This window comes from Rhinatrema bivittatum, chromosome 2 (genome assembly GCF_901001135.1).
Source record: "Rhinatrema bivittatum chromosome 2, aRhiBiv1.1, whole genome shotgun sequence".
NCBI classification, from domain to species: domain Eukaryota; kingdom Metazoa; phylum Chordata; class Amphibia; order Gymnophiona; family Rhinatrematidae; genus Rhinatrema; species Rhinatrema bivittatum.
In genome coordinates this window covers 593,575,207-593,599,187 of record NC_042616.1, presented here as the reverse complement: position 1 = coordinate 593,599,187, position 23,981 = coordinate 593,575,207, and the positions used below count along the sequence as shown (strand labels likewise).

Genomic DNA, 23,981 nt, shown 5'->3' with positions numbered 1-23,981 from the left:
TCTCACCCCTTCCTGTACATACTGGAAGTAAGACACCAACATTTGGGCCGTAAACGAGAGCTTCCCCCCATAAAAAGAATCCCCCAGGATTTAGAATTGAGCATGGGAGATAATTGCTAGCCAGAGCAGCCCTTGAGAATATAGAAGTTTGTGTGTCCTTGGGACTAACACCCCATTTAAGGGTTACACGTATATTTTAAGCATGTAAAAAAAAAAAAAAATGTAAGCGTAATAATCCCAATTTATATACAGAAACAGGTATTTTATAAAGCACGTGTATTCGGTTTTGAAATACTTATGAACATGCTTGGAATCAGCGGTTTCCCGATACCTTCTCCAGTTCACCTAGACTCTAGTACTTCACCCTGAACCCCAACTAGTTCTCCCAGACCTCTCACCCAAAAACTACACACAAGTCCAATTTCACTTGCGAGAGTCAATTAGCAAGTGCAAAAGTGTACAACTAAGAGCAGTAATGTTTATGCGTATACCTCTTACAAAATAGCAACTACCATGCATACTTCTGAACCCTGCTTTGGAATGCCCTTATTCCGCACCTTTTTTCTCCCCACAGCAAAACGTATGCATGAAATGGCAAATACACGTATATTCTCAAATGTTTACAAAATAGCATATGCTATTGTTAGGCATGCATACTCTTTCAAAATTCACTCCTCAGTTTGTACTTCAGGCAATGAAGGGTGACGGGACTTGCCCAAGGTCACTCGCAAGTCTTCACAGCCTTGTACATTTTTTCACATTCCCTTTAAAAAAAAAAAATGCATTAAAGTAGGGAGGGTTTCACTGATCTACACAACAGTCTACATTTTCATTATGAAAGAACAATTATAGAAATATTCCAAACTTAAGAATAAAAAACAAGCATTTCTTCATTGCACAAGTCTTCATACCTCTTGACTTAATACTTGGTGGAAACCCCTTTTGCAACAACGGCCTTAGTTGTTTAAGAGTAAATCTCTACCACCTTTGCACAGCGGAATGGTGTAGTTTTTTCTCATTCTTCTAGGCAGAAGAGCTCAAGCTGTTTCAAGTTGGCTAGGGATTATCTATGGATTTCAGCAAGTCTTGCCACAGATTTTTTACTGGATTTAGGTCTGGATTCTGTCTGGGCCACTTGAGGGCATTCACTTTCTTCTTTCGAAGCCACTTCACTGTAGCTTCTGCTTTATGTTTAGGATCATTGTCCTACTTAAAAGGCAAACCTTCTCCCCAGTTCCAAATATTTGGCAGACTGGAACAGGTTTTCCTTCAGAATCTGCCTATACTTCGTATCATCCATCTTTTCCCTCGAGCTTCAGAAGCCTTCCTGTCTCCGCTGCTGCAAAGCATTCCAACAACGCTGTCACCACCAGGCTTTATTGTATGAATAGTGTTATCAGGTTGATGTGCTTTGTTTGTTTCATGCCATACATATCGCTTAGCACTGAAGTCAAGAAGTTTCACTTTACATAGAAACATAGAAATGACAACAGAAAATGACCAAACGGTCCATCCAGTCTGCCCACCAAACTTATGGTAGTAACTACTGTGCCATACAAGCCACCTTTATAATTATCAGTTTCCCAAGCCATCAAAGTCAGGGCCCTTGTTGGTTGCCGTTTGAGTCTAATTCCCAGTTACCTCTTGCCATTGAAGCAGAGAAATGTTGGTGTTGCATCAAAAATGTAAGGCTTATTGGTTAAGGGTAGTAACTGCTGCATCAGCAAGTTACCTCCATACTTGTTTGTTTTCCCAGACTGTACAATTCAATGTCCTTGATGGTTGCTGTCTGAATCTAATTCCCCTTTTCCTCCTGCTGTAGAAGCAGAGAGCAATGAGTTCCTCTCTCTATGCAGCCCAGCATTCTTCTGGCTTTAGCTATCGCCTTGTCACATTGTTTCGCTGACTTTAGATCATTAGACACTATCACCCCAAGGTCTCTCTCCTGCTCCGAGCACAGCAGCCCTTCACCCCCCATCAAATACAGTTCTTTCAGATTTCCACATCCCATATGCAAGACTCTGCACTTCTTGGCATTGAATCTCAGCTGCCATATCTTCGACCACTCTTCCAGCTTCCTTAAATCCAGTCTCATTCTCTCCACTCCTTCCGGCGTGTCCACTCTGTTGCAGATCTTAGTATCATCCGCAAAAAGACAAACTTTACCTTTTATCCCATCCGCAATGTCGCTCACAAAGATATTGAACAGGACCGGTCTCAAAACTGATCCTTGGGGCACTCTGCTTAACACCGCTCTCTCTTCAGAGTAAGTTCCATTTACCATCACACATTGTCTTCTGTCAGGACAACCAGTTTGTAATCCAGGCCACCACCTTGACACTCACTCCTAAGCTTCTCATTTTATTCACAAGCCTCCTGTGCGGGACCGTATCAAAAGCTTTGCTGAAATCCAAGTAGATGACATTGAGCGCTCTTCCTCAATCTAATTCCCTAGTCACCCAATCAAAAATGTCAATCAGATTTGTCTGACAGGCCCTTCCCCTGGTGAATCCATGCTGCCTCTGGTCCAGCAATTCTTCTGACTGTAGATAGGTCACTATTCTTTCTTTCAGCAGCGACTCCATTACTTTTCCTACCATAGAGGTGAGCTAACCGGCCTGTAGTTTCCAGCCTCCTGTCTGCTCCCACTCTTGTGAAGCGGGACCACCACCGCTCTTCTCCAATCACTCGGCACCACTCCCGTTTCTGGGGATCTATTGAACAGGTCACGCAGCGGGCCCGCCGGCACATCTGAGTTCCCTCAGTATCCTGGGATGAACCTCATCAGGCCCCATGGCTTTGTCCACTTTTAGTTTTCCTAGCTCTTCCCATACATTCTCTTCTGTAAACGGAGTTATATCTACTCCATTCCCCTCCAGTGTCTTGTTAACTAGCAATGGTCCTTCTCCAGGTTCCTCTTTAGTGAACACCAAACTGAAGTATTTGTTTAATATTTCTGCCATTTCTTCATCTCTCTCCACACATTGATCCTTTTCACCTTTCAATTTCACTATACCACTTTGAACTTTTCTCCTTTCTCTGATGTATCTGAAAAATGTTTTGCCTTATGCCTTATGCCTTATGACAGGATTTGAATTTATCTCTTAGGATCCTTTTTCCTGCCACAAACAGATGTAAGCCATCTTTGACAAAGAGCTTTTTACTGTTCCATATATGGCCCCAAGCCCCAAATAAATCCAAAACTTTGTTCCTCCCTTTACCTCTTTGGCAATCCTTTCTTTCACTTGACTTTTTGCTGTCTTGATTACTTTCTTTGTCTTCCTCAGTTCCACCAGATATTCTTCCTTGTGCTCCTCCCTTTGGTATCCTTAATATTTCTTGAACGCTGTTCTGTTAGCTTTTGTCAGCCACCGAGAACCAGATAGGTTTCATTTTTCTTTTGCTTTTCTTTACTTTTCTAACATATAGATTAGTTGCCTTGGTAATTGCTCCTTTTAGTTTGGTCCATTGTTGTTCCACATCTCTCGTTCTCCCATCCTTCTAGTTCTTCCTCCAGGTACTTCCCCATTTCATCAAAGTCTTTGTTTTTGAACTGCAAAACTCGGGTCTTCGTGCTTCTTCTCCGTATCCTATTTGTGATATGAAACCACACCGTTTGATGATCACTGGTGCTGAGGTGGGCACCCACCCGGACATTAGAGACATTATCTCCATTAGTGAGCACTAATTAGAGTATAGCTCCCTCCCTCATGGGTTCCATTACCATTTGTTTGAACAGAGCCCCTTGCAGGGCATCCACTACCTCTCTACTATTGTTAGATTCTGCAGAAGGGATTCTCCAATCTACATCCGACAGATTAAAATCTCCAACAATCACCACTTCTCCCTTCTTTCCCATCTTTTGGATGTCTTCAACCAGATCTCTGTCAAGCTCTTCCATTTGATTTGGAGGCCTGTAAGCCACTCCAATAAAAAATGGATGCCCCATCATCTTTTTTTAGGTTGGCCCATAGTGCTTCTTCTTTGCCCCATCTTCCTTGCAGCTCAGATGCTTGGATATTGTTTCTGACATAAAGAGCCACTCCTCCCCCTTTCCTGTCCTCTGTCCTTCCTTAACAAGTTATAGCCCAGTATTGCCGCATCCCAATCATGAGATTCCATGAACAACGTCTCCATGACAGCAACAATGTCGAAGTCCGCCTCTACCATTAGGGCTCGCAGATCTGGGATTTTATTGCCCAAACTACAAGCATTTGTGTTCATAGCTTTCCAGGTTGTCTCGTTCAGGTTACTGCTTTTCTTGGACTCCTTTTGTGACTTATTTAGTTGAGTTTTGTTATCCACTTCACCCTTTTCCATTGCATTTGCATTTGGGGGTGACATTCTAATTTCCTTCTGCCACCCCTGGCATCTAGTTTAAATGCCTTATGACAGGATTTGAATTTATCTCTTAGGATCCTTTTTCCTGCCACAAACAGATGTAAGCCATCTTTGACAAAGAGCTTTTTACTGTTCCATATATGGCCCCAAGCCCCAAATAAATCCAAAACTTTGTTCCTTACACCAGGATTTGAGTCATACATTGAAGTTATTAATATGGCTTAGCCTCTCCGTCCCCTTTCCATGAACAGGTAACACTTCTGAAAAGGCAATTGTTGTCACCATGTGACTAATCTGCTTCGCTAGGGACTGGAAATCTCTCCCTACTGCTTGGATGCTGTTTCTAGCAAGGTTGTTGGTTCCCAGATGGATGATAATATCAACTTTAAAGATTGCTTTCTTCTTTGATCACTTTGACTATTTGAATAGCATTTCTGCTCGCCGATGATCCTGGGAGGCTTTTAACTGTAGTGTTTCACTCGCTAAGAGTTCCCAGATTAGTGCCTCTGATGACAGAGTCACCCAGCACAATGAGCTTTTTCCTTTGGTTACTGATTGTATTATGGAATTTCTGTATGCACTGGGTTTCTTCCTTCTTTTCAGATAACACTTCAATCTCTTTCGCAAGAGCTTCTTCATTATCTAATACAGAGAAGGCATATTGTACTTGTGTCATTTGATACAAGGTGTGTCTCCGCATCACTAGTCTAATTCTACCAGAGCCCACTGTAATCCTGTTGTTTTCTGAGTTCCTTAATGCCCTGTGTGAGGGGGGGGGTAGACTTGTGGGCTGCACAGCTGTCAAGAACAGGTGTCTATGGGTCACAGGTCTTACCCTATCTGAGCCCACTATAAACCCCTTTGTCCTTGACTTTTGGTTTTTCTGTGGTAATGGGGAATTAATTCGTGAATAATGTAAAGTGGGTGAAACTTTCTTTATTGCAGCTAATTCAGCCAGCTCCTTTTTCAAGGAAGAGAGTTCTGAACAAATGGGGCAAGCCCTAAGTTTCCAGATGATTTCCCTCAGAATAAAAGGCTCACAATAGTCCTCTTTTTGGTAAATTTATTTGATGGATAACACCTAAGGAAATACCAAATTACTAATTTATCTTGTTGCCAATGGCAGACTATATCAGAAAAACAAACCTAGGGATGGGTGGATAGAGGGATCCACAGAGTTTATTCCATGCCCCTTTGAAATATGTTATTGTTTTTGTCTTCACCACCTCCTCTGGAAGGGCATTCCAGCATCCACCACCTTCTCCATGAAGAAATATTTCCTGACATTGATTTTGAGTCATCCTCCTTGGAGCTTCATTTCGTGACCTCTAATTCTACTGATTTCTTTCTAATGGAAAAGGTTTGTTGTTAATTGTGCATCATTAAAACCTTTTAGGTATCTGAAGATCTGTATCATGTCTTCCCTGCACCTCCTCTCCTCCAGGGTAATCATATTTAGGTCCTTCAACCTCTCCTCATAAGTCATTTGATGGAGACCCCCCCACCATTTTGGTCACCCTTCTCTGGACCGCCTCCATCCTGTCTCTGGCCCTTTTGAGATACAGTCTCTAGATCTGAACACAGAACTCCAGGTGATGCCTCACCAAAGACCTGTACAAGGGGATTATCACCTCCTTTTTCTTATTGGTTATTACTCAATGCAGCCCAGCATTCTTCTGCTTTTGCTATCGCCTTGTCACGTTGTTTCGCCATCTTCAGATCGTTAGATACCATCACCCCAAGACCCCTCTTTTGCTCCGTGAACAACAGCCCTTCACTCCCCATCACATACAGCTCTTTTGTATTACCACACCCCAGATGTATGACTCTGTACTTCTTGGCATTGAATCCCAGCTACCATATCTTCGACCACCGTTCAAGCTTCCTTAAATCACATCTCATTCTCTCTTCTCCTTCCGGCGTGTCTACTCTGTTGCAGATCTTAGATTCATCCGCAAATATACAAACTTTATCTTCTATCCTTTCCACATTGCTGCTCACAAAGATATTGAATAGAACCAGTCCCAACACTGATCCCTGTGGCACTCATTTGGTATTTTCTTTACCACCTGGGAAGATCAAATGCTAAAGACTAGTACCCATACCAATGAGCTGATAATAAGTTAACAACTGATGTCCTTTACCAAATGGGAGATTAAAGAACTGGTACTGAAATACCTTCCTGGGTAAAAGTGCAAATTGAAGCACTTAACTTGCAGAGAGGGATATATATGACATAGCATTTGCTTATTCTGATTAGATGAGCTGCAGGAACAGAGAGCGTATAGCTGGTTCTTTTCAGAATCTCCAGGCTCATAAAGTCCTCTGGATTTCCTAAGAATACTGGCTTATTATGAGGAGGACATTTAAGGGAGATGTTCATCCTTTTGTTCTTTATTATTCTTTGATTAATGTTCTATCTTTATTTCTATCTCCAAATGTACAGCTTATTTTGATACTGTATTCAATGTTATTACTTTGCTGTTTTATTATCCATATATTTGCAACATTTAGTAAACTAAAGTTTGTTTTTGCAATATTTGTTTCTGCTTGTTTATGACATACTATAAAATATACCCCCACACAGAACCTCATCAGTTCCCATGGCTTTGTCCACTTTCAGTTTTCCTAGCTCTTCCCATACATTCTGTTCTGTAAATGGAGTTTTGTGTACTCCACCCCCATCCACAGACTTTTTAACTAGCAACAGGTCCTTCTCAAGGGTCTTCTTTAGTGAACACCGAACTGAAGTATTTGTTTAATATTTCGGCCATTTTTTCGTCTCTCTCCACACATTGATCCTTGTTATCGTTCAAATTCACTATACCTCTTTGCACCTTTCTCCTTAGAAAACGATTTCTGGGAATTGGAATGCAAATTCTCAGTTCCCTGATTACTCAAGAGTTTCTGAAATTCTGCAACAATTATGCAGGCGGATTTTCAAAGCCCTGCTCGCGTAAATCCGCCCGGATTTTCGCGAGCAGGGCCTTGCGCGCCGGCGCGCCTATTTTCCATAGGCCGCCGGCATGCGCAGAACCCCGGGACGCGCGTAGGTCCCGGGGTTTTCGGAAGGGGGCGTGTCGGGGGCGGGGCCGAACGACGCAGCGTTTTGGGGGCAGGACGTGGCGTTTAGGGGGCGTGTTTTCGCCCCGGGCATTTCAGGGGCGTGGCTGCGCCCTCCGGAACCGCCCCGGGTCGAGTCTCGGCGCGCCAGCGGGCTGCTGGCGCGCGTGGATTTACGTCCCCCTCCGGGAGGCGTAAATCCGTGGATAAAGGTGGGGGGGGGGGGTTAGATAGGGCCGGGGGGGTGGGTTAGGTAGGGGAAGGGAGGGGAAGGTGAGGGGAGGGCGAAAGAAAGTTCCCTCCGAGGCCGCTCCGATTTCGGAGCGGCCTCGGAGGGAACGGTGACAGGCTGCGCGGCTCGGTGCGCGCCGGCTGCCCAAAATAGTCAGCCTTGCGCACGCCGATCCAGGATTTTAGAAGATATGCGCGGCTACGTGCGTATCTTATAAAATCCAGCGTACTTTTGTTTGCACCTGGTGCGCAAACAAAAGTACGCGAATGCGCTTTTTTAAAAAAAATCTACCCCACGGAGTACATTTATATAAAAATGATTTTGCATATTAAATAATGTAAATTTATTTTTTTATAATACAAATAAACTTGCTTTCTTACCTTGCTTTATGCCTTAATTTATTTTTTGGGGGGTAATTATATGGGTGGGAATTCTCAGGTATTGATATGGGGGAGAAGGAGAATAGGAGATCTCAGGAATGGCAAGAGGAGATGGAGAGAAATTGGGGGTGGAGAGAAAAGAAGGAAGGAGGTTCATGAATAAAGATGCGAGAAGAGAGGATTGGGAATGAGGAAGTGAAGGAGAGAAGATTGGGATGGGTGAGAGGAGAAGGTTCTAGGATCTTGTAGGGGATCCAGAAGTCCGTGTGTGTGTGGGGGGGGGGGGGGGGGGGGGATAGAAACATGCCAGTCAGGTGCTGCCTCTGCTCGACCCAACTCAGCCCTCAGTCTCCCATAGCAAATCTAAAGGAAGGGTCAGCTATTCTAGCAACATTACAGGACAGCAGGGGCCCTGCATATATTTCTATAAATATTGTTACTCAAAACAAAAGCAACAGACTTTAGAGAGGGAAATAGTGTTTCAACTATTACCACAAGAAATTTAGATTAGACTAGAGACAATATCATCAGCGTATGCTCGAGGAAAGGTTTAATCTGCTGTCTCTCGCCCTCAATGGGCCTCAGGCAGTAGTCAGCCTTATGAGCTGTCTCATGTCTTTCTAAGTTGTATTTATCAAGTAACTATTATAATTTTAGATTTATTAAATTCAAACCAATTTTAATATAAAGCATCTATTAGAAAGTTCTGAACCGGCTTATTACCAAAATTTAAATAATAGAGAATACTTAGCCAAATAGAGGTCATTCAATACCCAACCTGACATGGGCCATGTTTCGACTATAAAAAGTCTTCTTTCAAGGGGAACAGATGTATAGATTCTCTTTACTACCGGCAAAATATTCAAAGCTCCGGGACGAAAACTCACGTCTCTCCAGATCTCAACATGGTGTTTAAACGCCTCTGCCTCTGTTTGCTTCTGTTTTATAAATATTGTTAACCAGGATTTTTTTTTTATGTTGTTTTCAAATATTATTGGGAACACCCATTTGGCAAAAACTGGGCATTTTCTTTACTGGGACAGACTGGCTCTGTCTTAATGCATCAATGGCCAGAGTTTTGATTTTAGGCCCCCAAGATGATTTTATATCCTATTTTATTTTCCAAGGAGGTTCTTAGTAAGTTGCTGTTCCTTTTACTGCAGCAGCAATATACTGCCATGATCCTAAAATTATGTATCCTATAAGCCTTTAAACCCAACACCACATAAAAGGACTACTAGAGGGAGAAGTATTTCTTTTTGTATCGATACCAAGAATAAAGTCTATCAAGGCACTTGGCTTCTATTGTAGCAAACATATTGATCTCATATGTCACTGACAATTGTGGCACATAGTCTGTGTGGGTGCAACAGCATTTACCTTCCTGGAAAACCCCCAGTCACTGAATACAGAATAGCCGTGATCCAAGGTGATTATAATTAGTTTGACTGCTACATTTTTCCTCGTCTGATCCTACCTTCCAGCAACAGGCTCTTATCTGCTGTTCCTAGTATTTCATTCACTGGAAATTTCCAGTAGTAATGAATGGCACCTGATCTTTTTGGGATCAGCATGGTCATCTTCCCAGTATATTAAAACACATTAGGCTCTATGAGAGTTTTCAGTTCATTGCTAATTGACCATTCACAACTTCTTGCAAACCTGATTTTCAAACAATTCACGTATTTCTCGAACAGATTGAGACCTTTTGGACTTGTATGCCCCACAACCTGAAGAATATGTCAGAATGACCCCACCCATAATGGCTGCATGTAATGGCTTATTCTCAAGAGTGTCTAATGACAGCTTGGTCAGGGGCCAGAATAGTTCAATAGAAGACCTCTAGTCTAGATATAGGCAGCCCTCCAATTCAAATTAATTTCTCTAAGTCAAAGGTTCCCAAACCTGTCCTGGGGAACCCCCGGCCAGTCAGGTTTTAAGGATCTCTCATGCATATTCATTGTGGATATCCTGAAAACCTGACTGGCTGGGGATTCTCCAGGACAAGTTCGGGAAGCACTGCTCTAAGTAAAACCAATAATCTAAGGGACATTTGCAACTTCCCTCTTTTTTTAAAGAGATAACTAGGCATAACGAAACATTTAATGATATTGAAAAAGTGGAATAAACATTTAGGAAGACTAGCAGTAATAGAGGGTAGGCCAATCGCAGTGGGCACAATTCTTCAAGATACCTTTCCTCTGCCTTTAGCTTGAGCCAATGCCAATTTTAATTTCAGGCAAAGAATTACCTTTTGTAGAGATCAAAAGATTTCAGGTGTTGAAGCAGCAGTAACCAGCTCAACATACTTGTGGAGCCCTCATCCTACCATACTATAGCCCAGTGGTTCTCAACCGGTGTGTCGCCAAGAACAAGCAGGTGTCGCCACACTTCCCGGTCCCCCGCTGACCCAGCTGCTCCCCGGTCCTCCTCCGCCCAGACTTAAAATGCTGTCAGCCCGGGCGGAACGCGACAGAACAGCTGGAGTTAGCGGCATCGGCATGGCCGCTTGTTCCCGCTCCCCCCCTCCTGCGGCCCGGAAGAGGAAGTGGTGAGCAGCGAGTGCGTGCACGGGAAGAAGAGACCACACTAGTGCAGGCAGCATCAGCCCAAAGGAAAGAAGAGAGGCGCGGCTGGAGGAATGAGCAGCACGGCTCGAGGAAAATGAAGAATGTCAACCCCCGTGGCCAATGGGACTCCTTGCTCCACGCGAGGGCTGAAAATGAAGGAGGTTAGGGTTGGGAGGAGGCTGCTGCCGCTAGTTCCGGGGAGGGAGGGAAGAAGAGAGAGTGAATGAGCAAGCAAGCATGTGTGTTTGAGATCCTGTGTGAGATAGCATGTTTGTGTGTGATTGAGAGCCTGTATATGTGAAAGAGTATGTCTGTGATTGAGAGCATGAATGCAAGTTTACGATTGGGAACATGTATGTGTAAATCTGTGACTGAAAACCTGTTTGTGTAAAAGAGTATGTGTGTATGATTGAGATCCTTTGTGTGTGAGAGAGATAATGTGTATGTATGATTAAGAGCCTGTGTGTGTAAGTAAGAGAGAGCATGTGTGTCTGTGTGTGATTGAGAGCTGGTTTAGGTGAGGGAGCATGTGAGTATGTGATTGAGAGCCTGTGTGTAAATGAGAGAAAGAGAGAGCATGTGAATGATTGAGAGCTGGTTTAGGTGAGGGAGCATGTGAGTATGTGATTGAGAGCCTGTGTGTAAATGAAAGAGAGAGAGAGCATGTTTGTAAGCATGTGAATGAGAGTCTGTGTGTGAGAGAAAAAGACAGCCTGTGTGTGTAAGCGTGAAAAGATAGCATGTGTGTAAATGTGTAATTAAGAGCCTATATAAGTGAGAGAAAAAGCATGTGTATATGTGAGTGACTGAGAGCATGCGTGTATAGGTGTGTAATTGAGAGCAAGTGTAAGTGAGAGCGCTCGTATGTGACTGAGAGAGAGGAGAAAGTTCCAAGCAAACCGCCCCTCCTCCTGTTAATTCAAAACAATCTCAGGAGACCTGGATATCAAACATTCCCAGGTATGCAGAGCAAAAAAATTTTTGTATCTTTATTTTTCATTACTTGGTCTTTGTGTCTGCTATTTTGAAATATTTTATTGGTATCTAGAAATTTTTTATATGTTTTTAATTGGATATTCCACTCATCAGCTGTTTCAAAATAATCTGTTCTTTTTGTTAGTATGGTTTTACTGCTACTGATTTTATATTTCTTGATTTGTTTTACACTGCATACAGAGACTCTGGCTTATTGCAGTTTCCAATTCAGTTTTTTCTGCATGCTTCTAGTTATGCGTTTGTCTCTTTATTCTTTGTTAGGTGAGGGTCAGCACATGTGATTCAGGTGAGGTTTTCTGCTGGTGTGTAGTTTCTGTGTAGGGCTCTATAGCAGTCTGACTTGGTCCGTTTTCCTAATAGCAGATGCATTGGTGTCTTAAAGCCTGGTGTAATATTTTCAGTGATGCCTTTTCTTAGGTAAGTGCTGGAAATTGGTGCTGTTTTGGTGTGGGATGTTTACTATTTATGCAATTTCTGTTCTGACAGAATACGTATCTTTTCCTTGTGTCATTTTAAACAATAAAAATAATTACCGAACCTTTGCTTTTTATTTCCGCCGTGAATTGAAATGAGCAGTGTGTCACACATTTGAGAGTGGCCTGTCAGGTGTGTCACGATGGGAAAAAGGTTGAGAACCACTGCTATAGCCTATTCACAGTGAACACCACCTGCGCATCAACTACAGGTCAGGTTCAGTAGGCCTGGGGCTAATCTTGTTATTGAAACCACGAATGGCAGCATGCTACTGTCTCACTTTAGAAAGTATTAGTTGTAGCTCAGAGTCTTACTGTTCAAATCACTGTTTTCACAGGAAAAGGTGGGAGTGGAATCTATGATTTGCCAAGGTAAAGAGACTAATCCCTTTTCCTTCTGAAAACAGTATCTAAACAATATTTTCTGAAACTAAACGTGTATATATATATATATAAATATATTCAACAAAAATAATGGTAAAAAATAAATAATAAAGTGTTCAATACATAAACAAATATCAAATACCAGCAAACGAACACTAATGAAACAATATTATAAAACATCCAAAAACATTTTTCAACACAAAAAAAAAAATTATATATACACACACACACACACGTAGTTTAGTTTAGTTTCAGAAAATATAAATATAAAGATGTATCCCACACATTTTTCTCACAAAAGTATCCATTGTTCCCCTTCAACTGATGCATCATCAGGGTGAACACTAAATTACAACATTTCCTACAGTTCATGAAACACAGTGAAAGTTGTGCTTTAGGCAGAGATAATTCAACATATGAAAGCCCTTATCCTGAAAAGAAAATTTTTGAATTGCATTGTTAAACCTGAACAAAGAATTATTGTATTTTGAAAACAGCATTTCAGAATAATATAAAATGCCTTATGGGCACAGGAGCAACAGACACCTTGGCAGAAAAGGGATTACGGTAAGTATCACATTGTCTGCATAAATAGTCTGGTTTAGCAATATATAAGCAACTTTGTCCACCTTGCTTGAGGACATCCTTCCAAGCAGGAAATGTTAATATTGGCCCCCAAAATGGTGATCACAAGGACAATGAGGTAATGCAAGCAACTCAAGATTACCCACTTATATTGACACTTTCCCAAGTGTGTCCTCTCTCTACCCTATGATATATTTCTTTCCTTTCATTCTCACTGTCACATCTTAAGGAAAAACTAATGTGGCCTGAAAAGTTCATGGATAACATCTTTGGATAATTTTCATGTTGGTCCAATGCAAAGGTATCAAGAACTTACAAAGATCAAGCACCTATAAAGAATCCAGTTTACCCACAACCAATACCGCTGGTGAATGCTGCACCACATTCAAGTTCAGAAATTATTTGTAAGCAGTTTCTGCAATTATTTTTAAACTTGAAAGCCACCATTTCAACAAATACCATTTCAACAAAAACTACCCTGGTTCTTTGTAAAGGCTATGCCTAGTTGACAGTTCCTCTGTCCAAGTTTCAAGTTATCTGTAAACCGATACGATGTGCAAACGGATGTCGGTATATAAAAATGTTTAAATAAATAAAAAAAATAAAAAAAATAACTAAAGCGCTTGCTGTCATGAAATAAGGTAGAGGTATATGCATAAACACATATAATATTTTTCACCTAACTGCTGACAGAACAACCAATTTATATATTTTTACATGACAAGATAAAGAGTTATTTTAAAAAGCTTTTTATGAGACACACTCAAACAAATTGTTCCTTAATAATATATATATATTTTTAAATTATTTATATGGCTCAAACAGGTGCTATTAAGAGTTTGTTCCCATACCACTATTCCACAAAACTGAGTAACTTATGTTAGGCTCAAACTACTAAGGCTTAACGGCCTTATACAGTATAGAGCAGGGATGGGCAAATTTTTTAAAACTAGGGCCACATGACTGGCTTTCACATGCAATAAGGGCCAGGGGGAGGATCCCTTGGGGCTCATTCCTCCTCTCACATATCTCTCTCTACCTCTTATACATTCTCCCTCTCACTCGTACTCACACTCCTCTCTCAGCAGGGTACTCACAGGATCTAAAGGGGAGGGGGGGCTGGGGGGGGGGGAAGAGGAATCTGCACCCAGGATCAGAAGGAATAAGTCTCTCATAGTGAGAGTGCAGTAGGCTACCCAAAAGACAAAAGGAATATCAGAGAGAATGCTTGTAATTGAACATAAGAACATGCCATACTGGATCAGACCAAGGATCTATCAAGCCCAGCATCCTGTTTCCAACAGTGGCCAATCCAGGCCATAAGAACCTGGCAAGTACCCAAAAACTAAGTCTATTCCATGTTACCACTGCTAGTAATAGCAGTGGCTATTTTCTCAGTCAACTTAATTAATGGCAGGTAATGGACTTCTCCTCCAAGAACTTATCTAATCCTTTTTTAAACACAGCTATACTAACTGCACTAACCACATCCTCTGGCAACAAATTCCAGAGTTTAATTGTGCGTTGAGTAAAAAAGAAGTTTCTCCGATTAGTTTTAAATGTGCCACATGCTAACTTCATGGAGTGCCCCCTAGCCTTTCTATTATCCGAAAGAGTAAATAACCGATTCACATCTACCTGTTCTAGACCGCTCATGATTTTAAACACCTCTATCATATCCCCTTCTCAGCCATCTCTTCTCCAAGCTGAAAAGTCCTAACCTCTTTAGTCTTTCCTCATAGGGGAGCTGTTCCATTCCCCTTATTTTGGTAGCCCTTCTCTGTACCTTCTCCATCGCAATTGTATCTTTTTTGAGATGCGGCGATCAGAATTGTACACAGTATTCAAGGTGTGGTCTCACCATGGAACGATACAGAGGCATTATGACATTTTCCGTTTTATTCACCATTCCCTTTCTAATAATTCCCAACATTGTTTGCTTTTTTGACTGCCGCAGCACACTGAACCGACGATTTCAATGTGTTATCCACTATGACGCCTAGATCTCTTTCTTGGATGGTAGCACCTAATATAGAACCTAACATTGTGTAACTATAGCATGGGTTATTTTTCCCTATATGCATCGCCTTGCACTTATCCACCTCTACTTATTCAAATGAAACTCCCTCCCTTGTGAATACTTTGGTTTTTCTGTTGATAAGCAGGCTTATTTAGCCATGCTGTCTGGGGTCCTCATCCAGGTGTCACGGGGTGGAGCTTTCTCTCTAAGCTTGCAGAGCTTTTCCCGTGTGGCTGCACTGCTCTTCACGCATGCCTCAAGCGAGTCTCCTCAGTTTCTTTTTTTTCCACACTCCTCACGTATGTGTGGAGTCAAGTCTCTCACTTTTTCTCCTTAGGATTTCTTGTCAATTTATTTTTTCTCTCAAAAAAGCACTTTTAAGTGCTCCAATGCCTAAAACCCTTGGCTTTACATACTGCCAGTGTGGCAACATCATGTCGGTGATCAATTGGCACAACTACTGCTATTTGTGCCTTGGTCCCAAACATGACCAAGCTGCCTGTAGAGACTGTGGAAGAATGTCTTCCAGAACCCAGCATCAGAGAGCTGCAAAACTCCTAAGGCTCTGGGAACAAACATTATGATCCTACACCCCATCTTCACTGCATGAAGGAGGATCAACGCAATCCTCTCTGGAACCGAAGTTCTATCATCCAGACCCAGTAAGGCGATCTTTGGTAGGATCCAGAGACATCAAAATTAGCCAGAAAAGGAAAAAATCCTACTGTGCTACCACCACCAAAAGTGATTAAATTGCCAAAGGCTAAGGCTCATAAAAAGCCCTCGGTGTAATCGTTGCAGGTTAGTCTGTCAGTCAGATTGATGCAGACTATGGAGTCAGAAGAATCGATGCAAAGGAAAGCACTGAACCGACGCACGATAAGGCTTCGAGACCATCGACACAGGTTAAGGTGTCGGAGAAGTCAATGCATGTGAAAGCATCAGCCCACTTGAAGCAAGACAGGGCATCGGGAACAACGCACTTCAAGATATCTTGGAAGCTGACGCAAATAAAAGCGCCATACCACCTGATGCACGAAGCAACGTTGAGTTTGACACAATTAAAACCATCAACGCATCACTCAGCGCAAGACAAAACAAAAAAGAGACCGGATAAATCTCTCCATAAAAATAATGCGTCATCGCATCATAACGCACCAACAAACCTCGAAGTTTGGTTAATTTCATTCTCAGATCAAAACAGTCGCCAAAACTATTCCCCTGGGGGAGTGAGATCATTACATAAAGCTCTACAGCTGTCAGACCAGGAAATGGAGGAGGAATCTCCTATCCACATATCCTCTTCCCCAGACTAAGCTTACTCTGGATGGGATCTCTATTTCAAGAATCATAGATGTCATTCCCCTTCTCTACAGGAATCTCTACAAAATAGACCCAGACTTCCAGTAAAAGAACCTCCAGTGCCCAGACCTAGGACCCCGGACATGAGCATTCTTTCAGCAGGACTACCTCCACTGGGAGGGAAGAGTTCCAGATCCCATTCATCTCCAGGTTCCGAATCTCACTCTTCGTTGGGCTGGTCAGTAGTTAAGCCATCACCTAAAGGACGTAGACATTCAGTAGCCCCAGGTACCTCTGCTGAGAAACTATGTCTCAAATCACCTCCATCTTGAAATCCTTCTTTGCGAACCTCCCTACAGAACATGTTTCTAAACTACCTCATTCTCCAATATCATCCAAAGGAGATTATTCCCCTCAATCGGAATATCCTCCATCACCTATAAACATGGAGTTCAGACCACATTCGCTGGGAAGTCCACGTTTTTCCCCTGAGCCGATGACAAGCCTAAGGAGTCACCTCCATCTTCATGGGAAGCTCTAAGGGAATCCCTTCGGACCCACCGGAAGAGCCCTCTGAGCCTTCTTCACTGCCTGAAGACCTAACCTGCCCCAAATTTCTGGAGAATTGGGTACACTCCTAAAGGTGGAGACCCGCAAGATCCCTCATCCTAGAGTGGAGGCAACAGGCATTTTAAACATCTTAGATGTCCCATCAGAACCAATGGCTCTGACCTTGCATACACTGCTGGATTCTGTCATGGACAAAGCATGGGAATCCCCTCATACCATACTCACAACATGTAGGAAATTAGATCTAAAATTCAGGATGCAAAAATCCACGCATTATGGCATGGTTCAAATTCCACATGCCTCTGTAGTCATTGTATCGGCAATGAAAAAAGCAAAGAAAATGACATTGCATTCCAATACACCCACCAGAAAAGGCAACAGGGTAGTGGATGAATTTGGTCACAAGATTTTTCAAGGTTCCCTGCTAGATGCACGTATTTATCACCACCAATTTTACATTACACAATAAATATATGAGTATGTCCAAAACTTGAAGCCCTTTGTCTCTATGAGCAGGGAGATCAAGGAACACTACAACCATTAACAGACGTGCAAGAAGGTCTACGACACCTACTAAGAACCATCTATAAGGCCTTTGACAAGTCGGCTAAAACTTCGGCAGCTTCCATTGCAGCCAGCTATATAGCTGTGCTCCACTTCAGCGCAATTCATGAAGATGTTCAAGACAAGTTAGCGATAAATCCATCACATGACATTTCTGTTTCTGTATATGTTTAATAGGAGTATGATGAGTGAGTATGTGTGTGAGTATGTGTGCGTGTATATATATGAGGGGTTTTGTTTTCTTTTATTAGTGAGGGATTTATTGTGTAATAATTTTTTTGATGAAATGTTGTAGACTTCTAAAAACAAATCTTCACATATATGATACACGCTTGTTAGCCTGTATTGGAATTTGTAGATGTGTTTGTTTGAATAAAAATGTACTTATAAGTTGGCTATTCCCTTAGGGGTAGATTTTTAAAAAAAGCGCGTTCGCGTACTTTTGTTGGCGCACCAGGCGCAAACAAAAGTACGCTGGATTTTATAAGATACGCGCGTATCTTATAAAATCCTGGATCGGCGCGTGCAAGGCTGCCGATTTTGGGCAGCCGGCGTGCGCCGAGCCGTGCAGCCTGCCTCCGTTCCCTCCGAGGCCGCTCCGAAATCGGAGCGGCCTCAGAGGGAACTTTCTTTCGCCCTCCCCTCACCTTCCCCTCCCTTCCCCTACCTAACCCACCCCCCCCCGGACCTATCTAAACCCCCCCCCCCTACCTTTATCCATGGATTTACGCCTCCCAGAGGGAGACGTAAATCCACGCGCGCCAGCAGGCTGCTGGCGCGCCGAGACCCAACCCGGGGGCGGTTCCGGAGGGCGCGGCCACGCCCCCGGAACGCCCTGGCCGAAACCACGCCCCCGGGCCCGCCCCCACCCCCAAAAAGCTGCGTCGTTCGGCCCCGCCCCCGACACACCCCCTTCAGAAAACCCTGGGACCTACGCGCGCTCCGGCGGCCTATGCAAAATGCGCGCGCCGGCGGCCTATGCAAAATAGGCGCGCCGGCGCTGCTCGCGTAAATCCGGGCGGATTTACGCGAGCAGGGCTTTTAAAATCCGCCCGTAAGTAAACTTGATTAACAGCAGTTAATGGACTTCTCCTCCAAGAACTTATCCAAACCTTTTTTGAACCCAACTACACTAACTGCACTAATCACATCCTCTGGCAACAAATTCCAGACCTTAATTGTGCGTTGTGAAAAAGAATAGTCTTAAATGTGCTACTTGCTAACTTCATGGAATGCCCCCTAGTCCTTCTATTATCCAAAAGTGTAAATAACTGATTCACATCTACTCGTTCAAGACCTCTCATGATCTTAAAGACCTCTATCATATCCCCCCTCAGCCGTCTCTTCTCTTCCACAAACTTGTCCAAACCTTTTTTTTTTTAAACCAGCTACACAAAGCTTTTACCACAACCTCTGTCAACAAATTCCAGAGTTTAAACATACACTGAGTAAAAACAATATTTTCTGTTTGTCTTAAATGTAATACCTAGTAACTTCACTGGGTGTTCTTTAATTTTTGTACATCTTGAAAGAGTAAGCTACCAATTCACGTTTATCCATTCCACTCCTCATTATTTTATAGACCTCTATCGTATCTCCCCTCTGCCATCTCTTCTCCAAGCTGAAGAGTCCTAACCTCTTTAGCCTTTCTTCATAGAGGAATCATTCCCCTATAATTCTGGTTACCCTTCTCTGTACCTTTTCTAATTCCGCTATGTCTTTTTTGAGATGTGGTGACTAGAAATGCACACAGTACTCAAGATGAGGTCACACCATGGAGTAATACAGAGGTATTATGATATTCTCTGTTTTATTCTCCATTCCTTTCCTAATAATTCCTAGCATCCTATTTGCTTTCTTGGCCGTCATCACACACTGAACAGAGGATTTAAACATATTATCCATGAGGACGCCTAGATCCTTTTCCTGAGTGGCGACTCCCAATGTGGAACCTTACATCATGTAGCTGTAATTTGGGTTGCTCTTCCCTACATGCATCACTTTGCACTTGTCCATATGAAATGTTTTCTGCCAGACTAGTTGACATTTTGAAGAGTTTAGCTTCTACTACTGCTTTAATGCAGAAGAGACTGTTGGTAATTCTTTACCCACTTCAGAGTCTTGATGTCCTTACTGTATTTTCTAACACACCTGGGCTGAAAATATGTGAGAAAATTAAATGATTTTCCACGTAATTTTTGAGATACAGGTTTCTTGTGTCGGGCACCTGACATGTTTGCAGGCCACTTCTAAATGATGGATTTATGCTGGCAGCAGCTTCAAAGTAATCTAGCACGGATCAATATGTGAGTGGGTGAAGGAATTTGTGAAGCACTAGAGTTAATGACAAAAAAAAAAAAAAAAAAGTTTTAGCACATTAAAGCAGTTCCCAAAGCAAGACGTGTGGAGAGTACAAACAAGGTTTAGCGGACAGAATAGCCTGCTAATGAAGTGGGGCCAGTGGTAAGGCTACATTTTAGTAAACATTTATTACTGACCTGTTTTCCAGGCTTGCAGACACCGAAATATAATCAAACAATATCAGATGCTGTACTAGCTCACAGAGCCCAACTCCTCCAGCGTGAGGACAAACAGGAACTGAAAACAAGGATAGATGTACATATTTAAGCTAGGGAAACAAAGAGGAGAGAACCCTGTTACACTGCATAAAATTTATAGGGGAAACAAAAACCAGGGATCTCGTCTTTCAGAGATGTTTAGGCAGAGAATGGTCATTACTTTTTTTTTTCTTGAATTGTAGATTTTTTTGAGGTACGCTTATTTTATTTAACTTTTAGAAATAAAATCTGATTACCCCTCCATTAGCTAAATCAAGGATTAAGGTGCTTGAAATAGTACATAAAAATCCTGGGTAGCCATAGTGGCATATCCATGGGGTCAAGCAAGAAGAGCTCAACCTCTCTGCTGTGGCTCCCACCGCCTTCCATGGCCAATTCCAGTACTCAATAGCTTTAAACAGGCTTTATTTTCATGATATCCATAATGAACATGCATGAGATAGGTTTGCATTCAATGGATTGGGTGCATGCAAACCTATCTTATGCATATTCATTATAAGTAACCTGAAAACCAGACCCATTTGTAGCTCGAGGACCAAAAGTTAGCCACCCCTGTTTTTGTTCTTTTACAACTCTGGTTGGTATAGATGCCATCTGGCCACAGTGATTTGTTAATCTTTAGTATGTCAATCTGATCTATTACATCATCCATTGTCACAGATAGTTGTTTTAGTTGCTCAGAATCTTAACCATTAAATAATACTTTACGTGTGGGTATGTTAACATAGTAATGATGGCAGAAAAAGACCAAATGGTCCATTCAGTCTGCCCAGCTAGGTTCTTAGGGTAGTAACTGCTGCTCCATGTTAGTTACCTCCAAGCCTTATGTTAAGGGTAGTAATATTTACATATAAAACCAAACAACTGTCAAACCCATAACAAAATTACTGCTAACAACATTTTTATAGGGTGAGCAGCTTCCTGATAATTCAGACAATGCTGCTTGAACATGGTTTGCCACAGAAGCTGTTCCGTGGTTTTTTCCCTAATGTCTGCATCTCAGTACCCCAGACTGAGAAAGTCAGAGCCCAGCGGTGGCAGTCGTCTGAATCCAATTCCCTCCCCCCCCCAATGTCAAAACGGAGAGCGACTTTTCCCTTGTGATAAAGTTAGTAGCAAATGCTACTCGTGCAGGCCACCCTCAAGCCTATATGTAAACTATATCTGTTCTGTAGCAGAAAAGTTACCTCGTCTTAAATATCCATTCTCAAGCCAGCAGGAAGCCTCTGTGTTTATTCCACGCTCCTTTGAATTCCAATACCGTTCTTTTCTTTACCACCTCTTCTGGGAGGGTATTCTATGCACCCACCACCCTTTCCATGAAGAAATATTTGCTGACATTGCTCCCAAGTTTTCCTCCTTGGAATTTCATATTGTGACTTCTAGTTTTTCAGCTTCCTTTCCATCGGAAGAGATTTGTTTTTTGTACATCATGTATTTGAAGGTCTGGATCATATCTCCCCTGTCTCTCCTGTGTTCCAGGCTACATATATTAAGATCTAAATGTCTCATCTCATATGGCATCCTGTGCAGACCCCACACCATTTAAGTTGTCTTTCTCTGGACTGCTTCCGTTCTGTCCTTACCTTTTTGAGATGAGATCTCCAAACCTGTATGTAGTACACTAGGTAAGGCCTCACCAATAACTATGCCCCTGTACAGATTATCTATCCTTTGCCTGCTAGTTATGCCTCTTTATGCAGCCCAGCATCCGTCTGGTCTTAGCCACCACCTCTCACATTGCTTTGCCACCTTCAAATCATCAGACACTATCACCCCAAGTTCTCTTTCACAGTCAGTGATGTCAGTCTTTCAGCCCCTAACACATATGGCTCCTTTGGATTGCCATTCTCCAAATGCATGACTCTGCACTTCTTGTAATCGTATCCCAACTGCCAAACCTTTGACTACTTTTCAAGCTTTCCTAGGTCACTTCTCATTCTTTATATTCCCAATATCCTCCTCGAGCACCCTTTTTGCACCTTGGTCATCCAGTGCCCTAAGAGACTTTCTCACAGGCTTTTTGCTTCAAATGTACTTGAAAAAGAATTTATTATCCTGAAAACTAGACCTATTTGTGCTTTTTGAGGACCAGAGTTGGCTAACAGAGGCCTATTGTTTCTCAGTATGAATACTTATAACCAACAGGCCTCTGGAGCAGCAGCAGTGTGCAAGAGATATAAAAGGGCCAATGCAATAAGGCATGCACTGAAAATGGGTATTCGTATTGCGCGCCCATTTTCCTAACACACGTGCAGCCACATCTCCTGGGTGCCTGATGCGGTATTTAAATGAGGGGCTCCATAGAAAAGGGCAGGCTAGAGGAGAATTACGAGTGCTCAACACTAGCGTCCATTTTTATCCTGCTCTTCAGGCCAAATATTTTGGTTATTTTGCTGAGGTTGCTGAAGTGTCTTATATTAAGTGTCTCTTGCTATGGGCATCTAAGTTATGCGGCCATAAGAAAAAATGTTTTTAATCAAGTCAATATAATTTATTTTTCTCAATCAAAGTAGTAAATTAAAGTGTCACACTAATAAGTAGGAGGACACCCTCATTGTAAGAGGACCGCTATTTTTTTTTCTCATGAGCCCTTGATTCCCAAAATTTTCCACATTAAAAAGTGTGCGTTGGAAGCCCAGCGCTTTCCTGCATCAGGGGGTAATAGCTAATAGCCTCTACATGGGGGTAATAGCTAATAGCCTCTACATTACATGTGATGGGTGCTTTCGGCTACACATTTGTTTGGGCACGTGTTTTGGACGCACTGATCTCACTGCATCGGATGCTAGTCTAGCGTGTTCAAAATGCATGCCCAACCATGCAAAGACCCATGAGCTAGGCTGAGCGCACTTTATTGCATCAGCCCCTAAGGAAGGGAGTGGAGTGAAGAGGAGAGTGAGAGATGAAGACAAAGTGAAGAAAAGACTAGGGAGGAGTAGCTGACTGTGCCACTAAGTGGAGAAAGCACAATGGTTCTAGTGCTGCTATTAGGAGTGGTGAACAGTGCTACTGTAGAATAAAAAAAGAGAGGTGGGGCCCTGCATAGAGAAGGAAAAACAGGTGCATAAGCAGACCCAAGGGAGCTAAAAGGAGGAAGAGGAGAAGGAAAGGAGGAAAACATATAGCTAAAAAGCAGAATAGGAGAAAGGAAGGAAAAAATTTAAAGCAAAAGCAGGCATTTCCTAATACACATGACAAAAATCACCATATAGTTTCCCAACAAAAGGTAACCTCTTCCTCTCGTCTTCTGCTTAACTTACTGGTGACACCGACCTGTACAAAAGAACACCACGCACTGATATTTTCTGACATTATCATGCATACCAGGGACCACGTAAATGAATTTCCTCCCAGAATAAGTCAAACCCCCAAAGTTGCCAGTTACTCTCATAGCGCTGTGGGACAGAAGACGCCTGGTGGTGGAGCATGAGCTTATCATGGAAGTGATATGCTCAAACTCTGCGGTATAAGATGAGAGGGGGGAGAGGCAGGGTAGCAAGCTGCCATTACGCCGATGGCCTCTGATGGCAGAGGAGGTACCGAGGAGGAGCTCAGTTTCAGCTGAGATCTTCAAACAACCCTAGGTCAATGATGGAACTCGAGTGGCCTGGGCAAGCTGAAGACGGAAGGGGTTTATAAGGGGAGAAAAAGCAAGCTGGGGAAGGTTATTTTTCACATTCTGAAAGAGGCACCAAGTTTCCCTTAAACGTAAGCAATTAGATTGTGAGACATTAGAATGAAGTTAGCGTTTAACAATAACTGACGGAGAGGATGGATGGCGCAGCCTTTGTACTGGAAATTAAAATGCTGAGAACATTTGTGTTGACTCACTGGGAGACAGCAGGTCCAGAATTTCAACTCTATGTGCATTAACAAAACTTAAACTTCCAATGCATGACCAAAAATTAAATTAGAACAA

General features: G+C 42.5%; 1 protein-coding gene across 3 annotated transcripts in view; it reads right to left on the bottom strand.

Moving 5' to 3' along the window:
- Positions 1-23,981, bottom strand: part of ENOSF1 (enolase superfamily member 1) — a 137,742-nt gene that overhangs the window by 3,669 nt on the left and 110,092 nt on the right. For all 3 annotated transcript variants that reach the window (XM_029591093.1, XM_029591094.1, XM_029591095.1), the window contains one exon: positions 19,979-20,078. In XM_029591093.1, the coding sequence (XP_029446953.1) occupies positions 19,979-20,078 (100 nt within the window). The remainder of the gene's footprint in view (positions 1-19,978; positions 20,079-23,981) is intronic.